General features: G+C 41.7%; 1 protein-coding gene across 1 annotated transcript in view; it reads right to left on the bottom strand.

Annotated features, from left to right (window-relative positions):
• Nucleotides 1-258: 258 nt before the first annotated feature.
• LOC101862238 overlaps nucleotides 259-18,334 on the bottom strand; it is a gene marked incomplete at its 5' end in the record, with an annotated part of 56,770 nt that continues 38,694 nt past the window's right edge. The window contains 4 exon segments of the mRNA XM_005090547.2: nucleotides 259-1,351; nucleotides 5,012-5,094; nucleotides 9,101-9,268; nucleotides 15,583-15,775. Coding sequence (XP_005090604.1) covers nucleotides 1,029-1,351; nucleotides 5,012-5,094; nucleotides 9,101-9,268; nucleotides 15,583-15,775 — 767 coding nt within the window. The 3' untranslated portion in view covers nucleotides 259-1,028.

The following is an 18,334-nucleotide window of genomic DNA, read 5'->3' as shown; positions in this document are numbered from 1 at the left end:
AACTAAGTTCCATTAAAAATGGATTCTTAAGCAATCAATATATCGATATTTACAAGGACTTGAGTTTAATTTTGCTTTAAAATACATTTTTAAAGATGTTTTATAACACGAGGTATACTCCATAATCCCAAAAACTGTGTGAGAAAATTTGTTTTTAGATTTAGTAGAGGTTTTACGGCGCTCGCAACTGCATAAGGTCATTTGAACGCCAGAAGATTAGAGGTGTTACAAGAGGGTAACAAACATAAAAAAGAAGAAGGGGAGATAAGGATGATAGATGTTTGATAGGGAAGAAGAAGCGAACCACATTAGAGCACCCGCCAGCCACCCACAAAATTGGTTTTCCGAGTACATACCGCAGATGGTTTCTTTTGCCCATTCATAAAGTCGACCCAATCACAATGCATACCAAAATTTAGGTCATTCTCTCCCCTCTCTAGTGGCGAGGACTGCGCATGAATATGTGGAACGCGTAAACAAAGTGAAGCTTTGCGCATCCACACCCTTTCAGTTTTTTGGAGAGCAAGTTGTATCGCATATTTCTTCCCTGCGCAAACCTAGATCTAATTTCTTGAAAATTTGTGCTCAAGGTGGTGGCGAATTTGTTTTGAAGACGTAATATAAACATTTTGAAGCTGTTCTTTTATCTTAGCAGCTTTATAAAGTTGGTTTGTGAGTAGCGAATGTGTTGTCAGGTCCTCTATCTATATGAAGCAGAAACAAAGGGGAAACTTTGAAGCCGTTCTTCTCAAAACTTTGTTTCCATACCCTGCCTTACAAAATCACCATTATCTCAATAACTACTCAAGATATCTTACAAATTCAAAAAGCATATTGTTCAGAAATGATCCCTTTACATGAAAATGCAAAAAAAAATGGGATTCTTCCAAATGCATCATTTTGTACCTTTCACCAGGCACACACACATACACTTTACTTCTACCTTGGAAAGTACAGCACAACCAAGTGAAAATCATAATTACAAGATTGGGCTCTAAAGTTCTGCGTCCCGAGGAAGCACCAGGATATTAGAGGGGACCAAGACGACCTCTGCGAGTGTGGCCTCTGGTACGAGTGGGCAGCATTGGAATGAGATTTTGAAGGTTCTCATATGGAGGTGGAGGAGGGTAGTTGTCGTACATTGTTGAGGAATTGTTGGCGGGAGACACAAACTCGTATTCTGGTGGCTCATCCATGCTGCTTTCGGTCGGTTCGACATACACGTTCTCCTGTCCCTGGTACTGGACTCTGGAGGAAAGCTCGTAGATTGGCTCACTATTACTGGACGCACTTGCACGCGGCACTTCCACGTTGTCATACTGCTCGGCGCTGACACTGCTGGTCACCTCACCTGGAAATAAAAACAGGAACAATAGCAATACATACAGAAATAAAAGCAAAAAGGATAACAATATGTAAATAAAAACAACAACAATAATAATAAGCACGGAAATAAAACAACAATAATAATACATACACAAAAAAAAAATCAACAATAATGATACGTAAATAAAACAACAATAACAATACACACAGAAATTTTAAAAAGACAATAATAATACACACGGAAATAAAAACAACAAGAATAACGATATTAAGGAAACTCTCTTTCTCCCCTCTCTCTCTCTCTCTCTCTCTCTCTCTCTCTCTCTCTCTCTCTCTCTCTCTTTCACTCTCTTTCACTCTCTCTCCCAAACTACTTCAGTAAATTGAATTTGGGTTAAGTTTAATTAGATTTAGCCTTGCTGATGCCCCCTTTTTTTTTGTTAGGAGCACATTTTAAATACAAAGAATATCTTTTAAAAAATCGGACCAGAAAATATGTTCACTATTTGCATTTTTCATCATGTTTGTCTTCACTATGTACATGGTAGACTGTATGATAGCAACATTGATAGTAGTTCCTTAACAGAGTTTTGCCAATTCTGCACTGTGACTATCCAACCACTCAAACCTGATTTGGTAAATACTTCATAAAAAGCAAAAACTAGCCACATGAAAAAAATTATGGCAGCACTGTAGATCCGCTAACACTAACAGAAGACAAACACTAAATAAAAATTCCCACTTTATAAATGTGTTCCCTTTATAAATGTGTTATAAATCATGAAGACATCTGGATTTACTAAACTAGCAGAAAAGGTGTTCATCACTACCCAGCACAATTAAGTAAAAAAGCACCAAATAAACCAAAAGGGCCACAGCGAAGGCCCCAGTCATGAGTAAGAGACACATCTTACAAAGTCGATATTTACTCATACTTTTTCATCCTCTGTAGCCGCATTTTTCTAAGGAAAGACAACTCTGCAGCTCTTTCAATTGGGATGTTATAATTTCTCAGGGTTTCCTAACTCCCTCAATCCATCTTGTGCGTGGCCTACCGCTTCCTTCATAGCCTGATTACTATTGGCTCTAGAGGCTGGCTGGCTAGATGACATTCGTACCATGTGGCCAAACCATTTTATTCTGTGTTTTTCTATGAAATGCAAGCAGGACTCCGTGCCTATAATTGTTCTTACTTCTTCATTTCTCCGCCTGTCTCTTCTTGTGATGTTAAGGGTTTTGCAGAGACAATTCATCTCACAGGCAGTGATTTTACTTTCACGGGTTTTATGTAATATCTAGGTATGGCTCTTGTACCATAATGTTGGTATAAATATTGAAGTGAGAAGCTGTCTCTTTGTGTCCATGGACATATTTTGTTGAGATAGAAGCGTGAGAGCTGGTAGGTGATGGTGTTAGCTTTTTGAGTTTACATTTCTCTGTCTATGGACCCATTTTTTTAAAAAGTGTTGCCAAGATATTTAAACTCCTGGACCTGTTTTAGCTTTTTACTACTGACATGAATGTTCAGGGGATTATGGTTTCAGCTGACTTTCATAACTTTTGTTTTGATGTGCTAATTCTAGAGTTGGGTCGGGCTCACTAAATCAGCGTCCAAGAGTAGCGAACGGTTCGCTGGAACTACCCGCAAACGAGTGGACGGGTTATGAGCCGTCCACTTGTGAAGATTCGTTAGCTACTCCCTACTCGCTACACATCGGACAGAGAAAACAGTTCCTTTAGCAAGCAGGCCAACGGGCGGATGGAGAGACTCCATGACTCCATGCATTCAAGCCAGTGGCAAGCGGCGAGCGGGCGGACGGCGAGCGGGTGGACAGACGGGGAGCGACTCCTTCCATTGGATACTACTTATACTCTTCCAACCCCCACCCCCAAAAAAATCTCCCTCCTGCCCCATAATGTAGCTAGGCGTTCAAGGCGGAAATTTCTCTACCCCCCCTCCCCAGTTTTAAAGAAACTGAACAAGGGGCAAAAACTTTACTTTCGATTTTCTCAAAACAGCATTTTTTGGGACAGCCCCCTTGTGCTTAAGAGCGACCAATTGTGGAGCGGGCCCAAGAAACGAACCGACTTGAGGCAAAGATACTATACCGCAGAGTATACTATCTTTGCTTGAGGTCCGCAGTCCACTCGCTGAGAGAGTAAAACTGTGGAGCGGACCCATAAAACCAACTGTCTTGAGGCTCACAGTCCGCTCCCAAGGCCGTCCGTTACCCGCTCGCTCTGACTGAGTAAGCAAGTAACTAAGCCGTCCGTCCACTCGCCCCAACTCTAGCTCATTCTCATGTCAAATTTCTCGCAGTTGGGTAGTGTGATTTTGAATACTTTGTTGGTTTGAATGAATAAGACATTGGTCATTTGCAAACAGAAGTTAATTTAGGCTTTGTGGGCTTTGGTTTGCATCTTGCATTATTGTGTCCATGTATATTATAAAAAGGAGGGTAGATAAAACTCATCCCTGTCATACTCAAGATTTAACTTTCAACCAGTCTTGTATTGCCTTCCTTTGTTATTACTGAGCTTCTACTGTTGGCATATAGAGCTCTAACATTGTCTTACAGTCGTCCTCTTACACCATACTTTTCAAGTGTCTTCCACAGTCTGAAACGGTTTACTCTGTCAAATGGCCACCAGAGATAGAGAAGATGCTATGGCAAAAATAGTCAAAATATAGAGCAGTATGAACTTGGAAGTTAGAGTTTCTCTATACAGTATAATCCACTTATATTGACAGCCTATGTATTGACATTTTGACAAATCGACATATTTTCCAATTACAAAATTTTTCCTTCATTATCTTCACTAAACAATTTCTCTTATATCGATTTTTTTTGGGGGCCCACTCTGCTTTATCGACATGCTTCCTGGGTACCTGGCATAACCTACGAACATAAATTGGGAAGAAGCCAAGTTAACGGTCAACGCATTAGTTCTTCATTAAGTCTGCGTACTCGCCAAGTAGCCTATTTGACACACCAGGCTTTAGTAGGTCATGTAGAGCCTACACAGTGTAGTCTCCAACACAGTACAGTGCCTAACCTACGTGAGCATCTCGCGCGCTGGGCATCACCTCCCTACCCCCACTCCCGATCTCCGACTCCCCTTTCCCATCCCATTCTCAGTCTATCGCTGGCAAGTGCCACGGTCAGTGAGTCAGTGCCTCGCCTTTCCATTTTCCCCAACAAAAAAGCTGCCATAAACGGGCCTTACAAGGATGCTACAACAAAGTTTTCACTGATGAGTAGTGTGCGCCCCTTCAGCCTCTTGTTAGTTTCACTGTGTAATTGTGTAAGAATCAAGGGAAGCAACCAGCTTAAAAAAGTAGTGTTGTCTTTTTACTGCTTACCTCCCCTTGTTTTTTCATCTTTGGCTTTATATCTTCATTTATTGATGTTTTTATATATCGATATCAAATCCACTTCCCAAAGCATGTCAAAATAACCGGATTATACAGAACCTGTAAAAGTTCATTTTAGCCAGTGTGGTCACCAAGTGTAAGCCAACTCACAAACCAATTAATATGGTGGCCAACATGATTCTACTAGTAGGTAGCACTAATGGTCATAATTACGGTGAAGTGGCAAGAATCACATGAGATGAATAAAGGAACAGTCAAGACTTTTAGTTATCTTCAAAATGCAAAAAATAAAGAACTCAAACGACACACCTCCTTGATTTGGGTTTCCATTGTGGCTGTTGGATCCATGTTCTGTATATGGCGGGGGATCTGCACCATCCACAAGATCATAGCTATTGAGAACAGGAAAAAAATAATGCAACACATCAGATAGTGAAGAAAGTGCTCAGAATAAACAACAAATGTATTGCATCGTGGTAAAATCAGGCGCTCATCAAAACAATGAAATCGAAAAAAACAACATTTACTATTCATTGAGCATTTTTAACTTAATTTTTCTTTTTTGGAACAACAACTTTTGTCCATTTTAATACACATTCCTGCTTGACTTTTATTGAAAAAATGTTGAACAAAGAAACAAAAAATGTAAATTTGCAGTTTCCAAAGCGTAGGAAGTCACCTAACTTCGACAGCCATTTTCTCGCTAATTTTACCTCTGACACCAGGCGACCCCCACCTTCTTCAATCACAAATATCTCAACTTGAACGTTCGACATTTTTTCATCAAAATCAAGGCAAATTATCAGGAATTAAGATTATACCAATAACTCCAAAAGTCCAAAAACTCTCAAGCACCTAATTCCCGCGTGTTGCAACACAAATAAATATAATCATTCTCAAAGAACCAAATGGACCCTCACCAATGGTTTACTTATGTCAGACTACAATGTTAGCATCTTTTTTTCACAGATTTAAAGTTGTCTTTTACACGGTCAGCTTTCATATTCACAAGTTCACTACACTCTGAAAGGGTGAACATCTTTTTTCACAAGTTTACCTTTGACAAAGTCAATATCGTCATTTACAATTATTAGTAATTATCACCATGTTTACTAGGAAAGGCTTTGGCTGGATCTGCATCTTTCTTGGTTATTGGCAAATTATAGGGAGGGGAGGAGGGGGGGGGGGTGTTAAACAGTTTCACATCTCTTTCAATATGTTTCCTGGGATCTTTTATTGAGTCTGCATCCCTATTGATATTAAAAGGTACACTGTTGCAGTTGTAGCATGTTTCTTCTTTGAGAAAAGCACCTTCTCCAAGATATCACCCCTCCACTCATTTCCTAACAGCATCTGTGGTGTTGCAGTTAGGCACTTCCCTATCGTATGCAGGAGATCTGAATTCGATTCCCGAATGAAAAGAAAATTTTTATCAAGTGTCTCAATCTTTCAGCTGGGATTCATCCCTCTCAGCCTGGGTGGCCCTGACAGGGAGGGTCAGAAGCCTGTCTTCAACATGATCCAAATTGTGTCTCGAGGTTGTGTAAAAATACCTACATTTAAACACAATGTTTTTCTTTAATTGAAAATAAATGCAATAGGTTTCTTCTTTAAATGCCTATCTGAAACAGACTTCAACAATGGTTTGCCACTCATTTCTCTACTTGGACATTCTCAAAAAAACAACTATACTATCCTGGTCTTATCCTGTAACCTATCTGTTCAAGTTCTATAAGCAAGATAGTCTTGGACTACTTCTGTCTCTTTTGCTTTCTATATTACTAGATGTTCAAAGGTTTAAAGTTAGTCCAAGTGTCCCAGCAACCTAATTGTTTCCATTGGTGTCAACCTTGGGAAATGGCCATTGTCCCAAACAGCTGGCGATGTGCCAAAATCATACCGATACCCAAGAAGAATAAGCCTGCAGACAAGATTGGGTCCTACCGCGCCATCAGTCTCACCAGCTGCCTTGCTAAGCTGATGGAGACCCCCATCAAGACCCGCCTGATGTACTTTCTGGAGAGCAACAACTTGCTGAGCAACAATCAATTGGGCTTTCACAAGTTAAGGTCCAACGAAGACATAAATCAGTGTCCAAGCAGCCATAAACTCACTTGAGCAGTGGGCAAAGCAAAACAAGACGGAGATCAGTACATAGAAAACAGAGTGCACCCTCTTCACCACCAGCACCCACGAGGCCAAGCGAAAACCAGCACTCTTGCTAAAAGGCTCCCCCATCACCTTCAACTCCAACCCCACCTTACTTGGGGTCACACTGGATCATACTCTATCCTCCAACGCCCACATCCAAAACCTTGACCTAAAACTGTCAAGCAGACTTTGACCATTGAAAGGCCTTACAGGCACCACCTGTGGTGCCTCAAGGGAATGCATAAAGCCAGTATATTATGCCACTTTTCCGTCAGCTATCGACTATTGTGCCTCTGCCTACATGCCTCTTGTCAAACCTTCCAACTTGCAGAAACTGGAAAGAAAGCAGAATGAAGCAGCAAGAATCATCACGGGCTGCTCAAAGGATACTCGTGTCATCGAAGCAGACATTTTACAACTAAGGCATAGAGCTGATGCCTTGACTGCCATCTCACTCGAGAAGTCCATGCGTCTGCCAGCAACAAACCAATGCAGAGCCTCTGCAACAAAATCAGTGCCCACGCGGACAGGCAAGTCAAACTGGAGAAAGCATGCCCAGAACCTCGTAGCCAAAACTGAACTGGATACGTACCCACGTGAGGAGCTGGTAGTTTTACCCCCCCCCCCAACCATGGAAGGCTGCCTCATGCAACGTGACTTTTAGCACCGATCTTGTCGTCAACTGCAAGCCTGCTAATGAACCAGCAGTCAGGAAAACAGCAGCTGAGGCTACCATTCGATCGTTCCCCCTGCCCGACGTGAAGTCTGGACTGATGGTTCAGCTAAGCACCATACCGAATATGGAGGCAGTGGAATTCTGATCAAGACCAGTGATACCGAACTCGACCACCGTGTACCCGCAGGCCGGTATTGTTCCAGCTACAGGACCGAGCTTGTAGCCAGGGATGTAAACAGGTTTTGAAAAAAAAGCCAGAAAATATATGTCACGCGCATGAACTGAAATAAGAATAAATCTACAGTGAGACTAAAGTAAAGAATATTTGCTTCTTTCCCTCTATTACAAATATAATCTCTATTTAGTATATGTATTGTTTATTGTAGACTTTTGTTAAAAGCTGGGGCCCAAATGGGAAGTCCGCCGAAAAAAACGGAAAAAGCCGGAAGATTTACATCCCTGTGTAGCTCTCGACACAGCGCTGGGCATGCTCGTTTCACTACGTACAGCAGGCAACCTTCCAAACAGTGTACGCATCCATGTATACACTGACTCCAGGTCAGCAGTCATGTGCCTCTCATACAGCCTTACCAGCTAATCGGAAAAGGTGACGTGCTCAATCTGGCAGCGTCTGCACACCCTCTGTCAACGCTCCGAATGTTCCATTCACTTACAGTGGATTCCAGGCCACGCTGGACTGGCTGGGAACGAGGAAGTTGACAGCATCGCCAAAGAAGCAACAGCGCTTACCTAGATTAACACGCCAATCGATTTCTCGACAGCTAAAGCCATCATCCACCGATCGACCCGCGCAAAGTGAAAGAGAGAGGCGAAACCCAAACTGCCGTTTGCCCAGCCGCCATCATACCAGCTTGAGGCCTCGCTCAGACGACAGTACCACCGGCTTCTCTCCCAAATGAGAGCTGGTGGAAAATCGCCCAAGCTGAGATCATATCTCCACAAAATTGCGCCAGCAGACAACCCAGATCCATCCTGTCGAGCCTGCAAGGAGGAGGACGAAACTATGGACCATGTGTTCCTGAGAAGTGCTGCCAACTATCGTGCCAGACCCCGTCTGCTGGAACATTTCAGTAACACACTTTCAGCACTTTTCAAGGACCCCCGGGCAAGTGTTGAGTTCCTGCGTCGTGTCGGCATCGCTGACCGTTTATGATGCCACAGAGCCAGAAGAAAGAGAGAGAGAGATTGGAGTCAACAGTTTCCAGTGTCTTTAAGCCTTCGAGCCCTAGGCTCCTGATCCTAATTGTACCCAAAACCTGGCCTTCTGAGCTTTTGGGTTCAAGGAGAGAGCACTTCATAGTGAAAAAACTCAGAAAATCAGTACAGAATGTGATCAAAACATGTGTAAAAGAGTGACATTGGTATCCTATAATAGCTTGTTGACAGAAACTGACGTTCTGACTGATCGAAAATTGCTGTCTTTTTCGGCCCAAAAATTCAGTGCTCTTTCCTCATACCGGTCAACTGGCACGGTGCTATGGATTATAGTTGTTACAAGCTCAAAGGTGTTTATCTTCAGGTTCTAATAATTAATAACTAAGAGCTCTGACCTGGGAGGAGAGTCCTGGCGCTGATATGTGAGGCTGAGGTCATGTTCCGTGGCTGGATACGGAGGTAGTTCCGGATCATACTCATGGTTGGCATAGGCAGCGTAAGGAGGCGGGGAGCTGAAAGTGTCCACTATAACTGGCCTCACAATGTATATGGAAGACTCTTGTCTGAAAAAAATAATAAAAAGCAAAACCTTTGAACAATCACATTTTCCCCTCTAGGGCAGCTCTTGTGGATCAAATCTATGGTTCTGTTAGTTTTTAAGTTTAGTTTTTAAAGAGTTTTACGGCACTTGCAACACAATAAGGTCATATAGAGGTGTTACAAGAGATTAACAAACACAAAAAAGAAGGAGGGGAGATAAGGAAGATAGATGTTTGACAGGAAAGAAGGAGCAAACCAGCTTTCCTGACCCCTTTCATCAACACTATATTTAGATCATTTAGGAGAAAGGCTGCTTTGACCCTTCCTGTCAGAGCCACTATCTGAGCTAAGTGAGATACAAAATCCAAACAGACAGACATACTAAAAAAAAACCACCCCCAAAACCCTAGGTCAAAACTTCCCACTCACGAATGAAAACTTATTATGCTTTCTGCGTACAACAGGATGAATCTAACCGCTATGCTGCTCCAAGCAGACAAAATGGAAATTTTTTATTTTTTCATTTTTGGCGCCAATTTTATTTATTTGCTAAATTAATACCCTGATCAGTTACCCTACTTGTATGAAAAAGCCTAAGTGAAACTGTGACTAGATTATTAATACATTGGAATTCAAATTTCGAAAGAACGCATTTTCTTTGATGGTTACACTGACAAAAATGCCTTTTTTTCTCAAAACTTTTGAGAATAAAAAAAGGTGTTTTGTCAGCATATGGTTGCATGCCATATATATATCGACATGACGTACAGATAGTTGAAGAAACGCTGAAGAGTACCAATGTAATGACAAGAATATTAGTTTGGGACCGTCTTTGGCCGGCTACAACTGCGAGTCGCCCCTCTACTCTAACAAAGTCTTAAAACACCAAGGCCATTCTAAAAATCCAATCGTTATGCTTCAACACACCAGTTTACAGCTTTCCAAGTTAAAAAAAAAAAATTATTTTGTTTTAGTCAGTGTTTTACAGAATTTGCAAAACATTAAAAGTCATATAAGTGCCAACGGTAAGAGATAATGTTTACCCAAGTTGACCAATGGGTAGGCCTAACAATAAATTTTCAACTGCTGGTGGGGGAAGTGTGATCCGTCATAACCTATAAGCCGCGCCAACAACTCACGCACAAATCGTATGTGAGGTGACTGGTCACTGTTTTGTTTACCTAATCTGTAACAAAGTTGACGTGAACTTGCGACAGAAGCGTCGCTCGTTCTCCGAGTGGTGGCGACCCTCGTGTTTGTTTTACCATGGCACTTGGTCTTCGTCTTACTTACATAATATTTTATTTATTTTACCCTTATCACAAAATAACAAACCAACAAAACAATAAAACAAAAAAACTTCTAAGAATGCCACCTGTCTTATACGGCCACTTTTCTCCTTGACAATGGACGGCTGTTTTACCCAGGTTTGACTGTACTTTGAAGTAGCCTAGTGAATACGTTAGGCTACAATACATACACAGGTTACATTCCAGAAACTATAGTGCATAAAGTAATCAGAGTATATGAAACAGCTAATACATTACAATACATACACAGCACGGCTGTTAAAACCCCACTGAAAGTGGTGGCTGAGCACCGGTCTGACCTCCCGCGTGAAGGTAATAAATCAGTGTCAGTCGGCCACTCCCGTACTTAACAACCGTTACGATAGCGATGCCCGCCGCCGTGCCTGCGTAACTCGGTTCCGGTAATTTTCGTATCACTTTCTCTCGTTATTTCTCCTGATCTGATAAACCTAGAAGCCAGTTTAACATTTCATTTTAAAGACCATCTTAAGACTAACAAGACGAACCCGCTTTCACTTCGGAAATCTCACTGGTGTTATAGCATTTAAGCACTTTGCAGTACAAGTGTTCAAAAGAACCGCCACCGAAAGAAACGCCTGGCGCAGGGCCGTCCGTATTGCCAGCAGAAACAGTGATACAAACTACAGGGAGAGGCTGACTACCAGAAGAGAGAGGAGACATAATCCAACCACCCCATCCACGACATTCCAGTGTCCCCACTGCAACAGACATTGTACATCCAGGATCGGATCACACAGCCACATGTGCGTCCACAGATGAGCTGCAGGATTCATCGTCATCTTCGGCAACGAAGGACTACCTACACAGTACAAGTGTTTTGTTCATCTAAAGTTGCATTTTGAATTATATTCCATTTTGGAGTTTATTTTCTCAAAAGCTTAACTCAGATTTTCACTCAGATTTCTGTGCTTCACTTGAGGTAGCAATACTTGAACTGTGAGCAAGTGTTATTTGTGAGAAGTGAATGTGTGATTTTATAGGATTTTTTTTTAAAAGGGTACCCACTCCCCTGTGATTCACTCGGATGTGATCTTTCATTTCTCTTCTTAAATATCGCGTTATTTTTCCAACATTTTTCTTATCGACTTTTTGGAATACTTTAGCCCAGTTAAGAAATGGAGAAACATTCAGAGGATTCGCATTTTCAAAAGGTGCACGAACTTTGAGGAACTTGTGGTGGCACAAGACTGTCAGTCAAGCAGAAGGCACAGAAAAGGCGACCCCTGCAGTGTTCTAAATTTGCGTCAGACATTCTCTTGGCCTTTGGTGTTAGCATTACGACGGGCTCACAGACAGTACATTCAAAAACCATCTGCAAAGCTTGCGTGGACAAGAGAAGACATACAAAGAAACATGGCTATCAGGGCACTATAACACAGGCAAGGGAACTCGCCGAAAGAAGTAGCCATACTTTGTGCGAGTATGACCCAACATTGCCAACTGATAGCTGCCCCACATGCTTGCGCCATTATGAGACTTCTTTGGGCAACTAGACCAAAAAGGGTAGCCCCACACAGCTAGCTGCAATCTCAAAAAAATGCACACGACACACAACAATAACATCAGATTCCATTTGTACAGACACAACAGCATCATCACAGGCTGACACAGATGTGAGTGCACACACACTCACACCAGATACAACACAGTGACACGGCAACACCAGGAGACAACACAGTAAGACTCACCGACACAGTGAACAAATCAATAGAGACTGAAATAGGAGATGATTACAGTAACACGACGGAGGCACAGTTAATGGGACCCCCACCCCGCCCTATTGTTTGCTCTACACCAGCCAAACCCAAACCAAATGTAGCAGACATGAAAACATCACAAGCATTCAAAACTGACAGATACTTTCATTAATCTTTACAAAAATCACCTTCACAGCCACTAGAAAAAGCTGAAGAATAACTACACACAAATTTTGTGAGACGAAAATTGCATAACTCAAAAACAAACACGTTTGAATGCAAAACAGGAGGGCAGTCAGTACTTCTAGCACGACCAAAGAAATCAAGGAAACAATTATCACAGGCAAAAACAAGCATAAAATGAAAGACGGCCAAATTACTTTCCATTGTTTGGGAAAGCATTGTAGGCACATCCAAAGACAACATCGTCACAGAACATGCAAATGAACTGAAGAGTCCATATGGACACAAAGTTTGTGAAAAAGCCAGGTTCAGTTGCGCACCTCAAATGACAAATGAAGAAATTTCAGCAATGAAAGAAACAACTGACCTTTCATGGAGCCAGTTACACCACCTGAGGCGTTTTTTGAAAGAAGCTGGTCTATCAATGCCCAACGAGCACAAACAGAGGCCATGAAAAGAATATCGGAGGGTAACATTCTCACAAAACAAGTAGATTTTGTTGATAGTTCGGGACAAAAATGTAGGACAGCATTTGCCAGAGTTTCAAACATAGGTGAGTTTGTTACTGAACTCCTTAACCAGCACAAGCACCACCAAACACTTACATGGCATGACTCTACTATTCCAGAAGATGAAATATAGGTGAAATTGGGGGGGGGGGTCACGGAAAGAGTAGCTTGAAATTTACAATGCAGATTATTAACACTGACAAACCGAATTCCAAGCACAACACGTTTGTCATCGCTATGGCAAAAATCAAAGACAACTATGATAATCTTAAGATATGCATGTCTCTACTGGAGCTTCAGCTTGAAGAGCTTTCAAATTTAGAATGGGACAGGAAGAAGATAATTGTTTTTCTTTCAGGGAACTATGACTTTATTTCTAAAATCTATGACCTCTCTCATGTTTGTGGTGCCTCACGACCAAATCTCAACTGGTGACATGACAACAAAAATATTTCCTCCCTCGTTCTTCAGCAACTATGAAAAGCAAACACAATCGGTTTTTTTTAATATGGCCATGGCCTAAAGAAAAATGTTGCTTGTTTTCACAATAGTTTACACCTCCCACTTATAAACATTAAAATCATTAAAGTAGCACCAACATACCTTCATATCCTTCTGGGTATAGTTCTGAACCACTATAGTTTGCTAGAGACAGCGATACACACAATAGACATACAGCCAAGTGAGCAATCAGAGAAAGACGACTTAAAAGGGGTTTCGTCCTCACTACGTACATATGGAAAAAACTGGAGTAGTGAAGAGGAACTAAACGGTAAGATTAGACAATTAGAAGGTTGCGTAATACTTTCTGACTCTGAAGAGGAGAGAGTTAACATTCAAAACCAACTGACAGAGAAAGAAGACAAGTTGTCTGAGTTAGAGCATGAACCCCTTAGCCCTAGGACTGGCCCTATCTGTTTTCATTTCGACACCATACTAGACTCACAAAACATCACTCCACAGGCATATCACAGCCGCCCTTTCATAGGCAATCACTGCCACAAATACATCATGAGTTGCGTTTATAAAGACCTCACTGCATTTGTTGTAAAAGAAACAGTATAAAACACACACAACCAAAACATAATTGACACCGCTTACACTCTCAGAGAAAAATTCAATCAGTTAAACAACGCATTTAGGGACGTTCACATCCACATCTCACATGGCCAACCAGTGTCAAAAGACAGACAACCACACATTGAAACATGTATCAAAACTCATATGTCATTATACAGGAGACACTTTAGTGAAAAGGTACTTCCCAAACACTACATTCTAGAAAACCACTGTTCCCGTGGATACAAACATATGGGTTTGGTTTGGCTCTACATGGGGAACAGGGTGGTGAACTTATCCATGCTTCTGTGGCAAAACTGGAGAGAAGAAGAGCTGGGATACACAATACTGAACAGCAGCTGAAAGTTGTCATGCAATCTCAGCACCTCATGTCAAACCTAGACCTTTGTCCGACGTGCCTCCAACAAAGAAAAAAAGGTGACAGTGTAATCAACTCTTCACCACTCCAAAACCGTGGACTTCCCACAAAAACAGCAAAGTGAGTTTTATATTTGACCATTTCTGAAGTATTTTAAGTGAATTTGAAGTAATGTTTTAAGTTTTGTTTGATTGAAATTTTTATTTTAACATATACACCCCCCAAGGGCAATGTTAAAATATGAGCCATTTTTGGAACGCTATATGTGAGGCAGCGTGGTGGAATCAGGCTCTCGTCAAAATAATCAAAATGAAGAAACTAGTATTTTTCCGCAGGTTTATGAATTTTTATGGAATGTTTGTTTTTTGGCTCAACACCTTTCGTGCACATTAAAGAACTCATTTCCGAGTGAATTTTTCAGAAAAACGTTGATTAAAGGCACAATAAAAGTAAATTTTCAGTTACCACAGACTCTTAAGCTAAGGAAATAATTTATCTTTGGCGGTCATTTTCTCTCTAATTTTACCTCTGACAACAGGTGACCCCCACTTCCTTCATTTGCAAATATCTCGACTTGTATTCAAGATAAATGGATATATTTTTTCATCCAAATAAAGACAAGTGAACAAGCTTTAAGATGATACAAATTACTCTACATGCCCAAAAATTGACGAGAGCCTGATTCCACCACGCTGCCTCACATATATATTTATCGGTTTTTCATATAGAAGTTCCCTGTTGTTCCAAACGGGCAAATAAAAAGACAACAAAGTCACCAATCGGCGTATTTTGCAAGTTTAATTTTCCTAAAAATGAACTGAACAACGCTGTCAGCGGGACACGGGGAATTCCCCTGGCCGTGAGTTCATGACCCGGTGACCGGGGTCAGATTACAAGATGTGGCGCGCTGGCTGCCTGTGAATTAAAGTACCTCTTCCTAACAGCCATGACAGGTTATATTCCTGAAACATCTCCATAAAAACATCCCTATAGATTACATTCAAGAAACCACTCCACAGACTTTCAGGTTACACTCAAGAAATATCTCAATTGACTCTCAGGTTACATTCAAGAAACACCTCTATAGACACTCAGGTACCTCTATAGACTCTCAGGTTACATTCAAGAAATATCTAGACTCTCAGGTTACATTCATGAAATATCTATATAGACTCTCACCTGTTCATTGTCACACTAACTGTCCCATTCTGCCGTTCGTGGTTGGCCTGTCTCGTTTCCTTGCGCTTTTTCATCCAGGCAAACCATAAGCAGAATATGACACCCAGAGCAAGCACGCCTGTGGCTCCAACAGTCCCTCCAACAATTCTTTTTGTGTCTGACGAACCGCTGCTACCATCAGACTCAGGGCGATCTGTCAGAAAAAAAATACAGGTACTGTTGTGAAAATGTTATGGACAGCATGGCTGTAATTATCTATTGAAAAGATTATGTACCACCTTTGCCTCTTCGTAAAGTCGTTATTGTAATATTTTCCCTGTTCTATATCTGTTTCTGACTGATACCACGGTTCCCGCGGCCTCATTGAATTCAAGGAGTCCTTGAAAACTGCTTGAATTTGCTTTCAAGGAAAAATGTCCTTGAAAACTCCTTGATTTGCGTTCAAGGAAAAATCTCCTTGAAAACTCCTTGAATTTTGCCAGATCGGACAGGAACACGTGTACAGAGTGACTGCCAGGCTGGGGCCCCCTGAAATTACCCCAGAATTTGAACAAAATCGCCGAGACCCGGAATGCACCGGGAATTTGAAGAAATCTGTCAATTGCCCCGTGAAAGACCCGGGAAAATACATAAACGTTCTCGAATATTTGAAAATCAAATCCGATAACGATAACGCCCTTGAGTCCTTTTTTGCGGGTCGCGGTTGTGATATAATATAATTCATTTGCCCTTTCCCGGCCTGAGAGTACGTTACACGCACACAGGCGGTTATGGCGGCAACAAGTGGAAGTGTATGTGCGATACCGAAGCTCGATCGGGAAAATCAAGATCTACTTTTGCTTTCGTTACCACCAAGAAATTTGCCGGTAGGGCCTATAGTAGTCCGATAGCGCCACATAATATGTAACATGCAGGTTCTGCATTACAAACGCTGTGTCGCCATGAAAATAATTCGTTTGTCCCGTCACTTGTGAAAAAAAAAACAGAAAGAAAAAGAAGGCTTCTTGTCGGGCTCGCCGTCGTGACCGGTCATTGAACCTGTGCGTTTTCGTCACATCATGAGTAGCGGTGACGGTTGAGGCCGTCAAAGTTCATGCAAAGTCTGAGCGCTGCGAAGTATAGGACTTGGGAATGGGGGGATTATTGATTTATTTTTTTTAAGACACACGCGGGGGAGGGAAGGGGGTGGGGTTGAAGGCAACACCGGATGACAAAAACTGAACTTGGAAGCAGAATTTCCTTTTTAGAATTTTGATTACTAGATCTACTATCTAGAGCTCTCTGCACAGCTCACGTTGGTGCATGCCTTATGTGGAATCGGGATCTGTCATACTCAAACCTTGTAAGCCGTGTTTTTGTAACTAAAGGGTTCCCGTTTCATTAATTGTATATTCTATATTTTAGCTTTCTGTTCAAGATTTGCAGATTTTCAGTGTCACTGCATCATGCCCTCCCACAGTTCTTACACCTCTCACACTGAATAGGTCTACTTGAGCCATTCATGTTATAGCTCTACTTTTAGTTAGAACAATAATTTTTCGAAGTGACTATTCGGACTCGAGTCCGAATATGAAAAAATGTTATTTGGACTCTGATTCTTGTCCAGCATGACATCACTTCCGACTTCCTGTGACTCGTGAATCCGGCTTCCTGTCCTGCCTCACTCGTGACTCGCCTCAGGCTGGGTAGAGACCGGGATCACTTCGGGCAAAAAGGCGTTTTATGCAGGAGCCAAGATTGATTCTTATGATGAATTTGAGGCCGGCCTGAAAAGTTATAGCGCTTCTAATAAATGTTTATTGGTCAAGAGGTCATCAGAAGCAATTAGAGATGGCTCGTTAGCGTGTGTCGGGGTCGGATGGGCGGCCTGCACACGTGTGGCTGTGTGCGTGTCGGGGAGGGGGGTGGGGGGGCACTATCGGTCCGGGCGTTGAACGTCGCATACGCGTCAGTCTTTTCCCCCCGGCAACTGATCATTATTACAATAATAAGCTAGTCTTGACGTAGATCTACGTGATGAATTGTGCTCTGGTCTATGGAATCAAAAGTTGCCGTATGCTCAGCTCTACACAGCAACACAACTTTTTCTTGGTAAACAATCGATATGACACAGGCTTGTGTATTTGAACGAAATCGGTCTTTTTTTTTTTTTACACAGCTCATAATATGCAGGTGCCAGGTGGTCTGCTAATTTTCAATTTTACCTTTTTCTACAACAAAGAAAGTGGGAAACATGGGTGGGGGGGGGGGGGGCGTATCAATGAGGCGGCGGGCATCGGATCAGCAGAAAAGGTGTGGGGGAAACTAAAAAATGGCGGAAAATTGGAAGCACTGAACGTTAGATCTATAGAACGAAGACACTTCCTTTTTTCCGGACCCGAGTCCGAATAACATTTTTTCATATTCGGACTTGAGTCCGAATAAGAATTTTTGTCTTTCACGTTATAAACCTTGACACCCTAAACTGGTTCTTGACAGTGGATATTCTGGTTCTAGGCCTTTTCTCAGGCTCAAAGCAAGATTCAATTTTATATAGTTTATATAGGCGAATATGATGAGGGGAAAATATAAATAAATAAGAACAGATTGAAATACCTAAGTCACAGTATCCCAGTGCCACAAGACATGTTGTTGACTGGATATAATGTACCTACATGCGTGCGTGCCATGTTTGTGTGTATATATTATATATAATATTTATAATATATAAATAGAGTATGCACTGTCATCCCTGGAGAATGGATGAGCCCCC

The sequence above is a fragment of the Aplysia californica genome, unplaced genomic scaffold (genome assembly GCF_000002075.1).
Source record: "Aplysia californica isolate F4 #8 unplaced genomic scaffold, AplCal3.0 scaffold00019, whole genome shotgun sequence".
Lineage (NCBI taxonomy): Eukaryota > Metazoa > Mollusca > Gastropoda > Aplysiida > Aplysiidae > Aplysia > Aplysia californica.
Note: the sequence above shows the minus strand (reverse complement) of the source record. Positions and strands in the feature narration are given on the sequence as shown.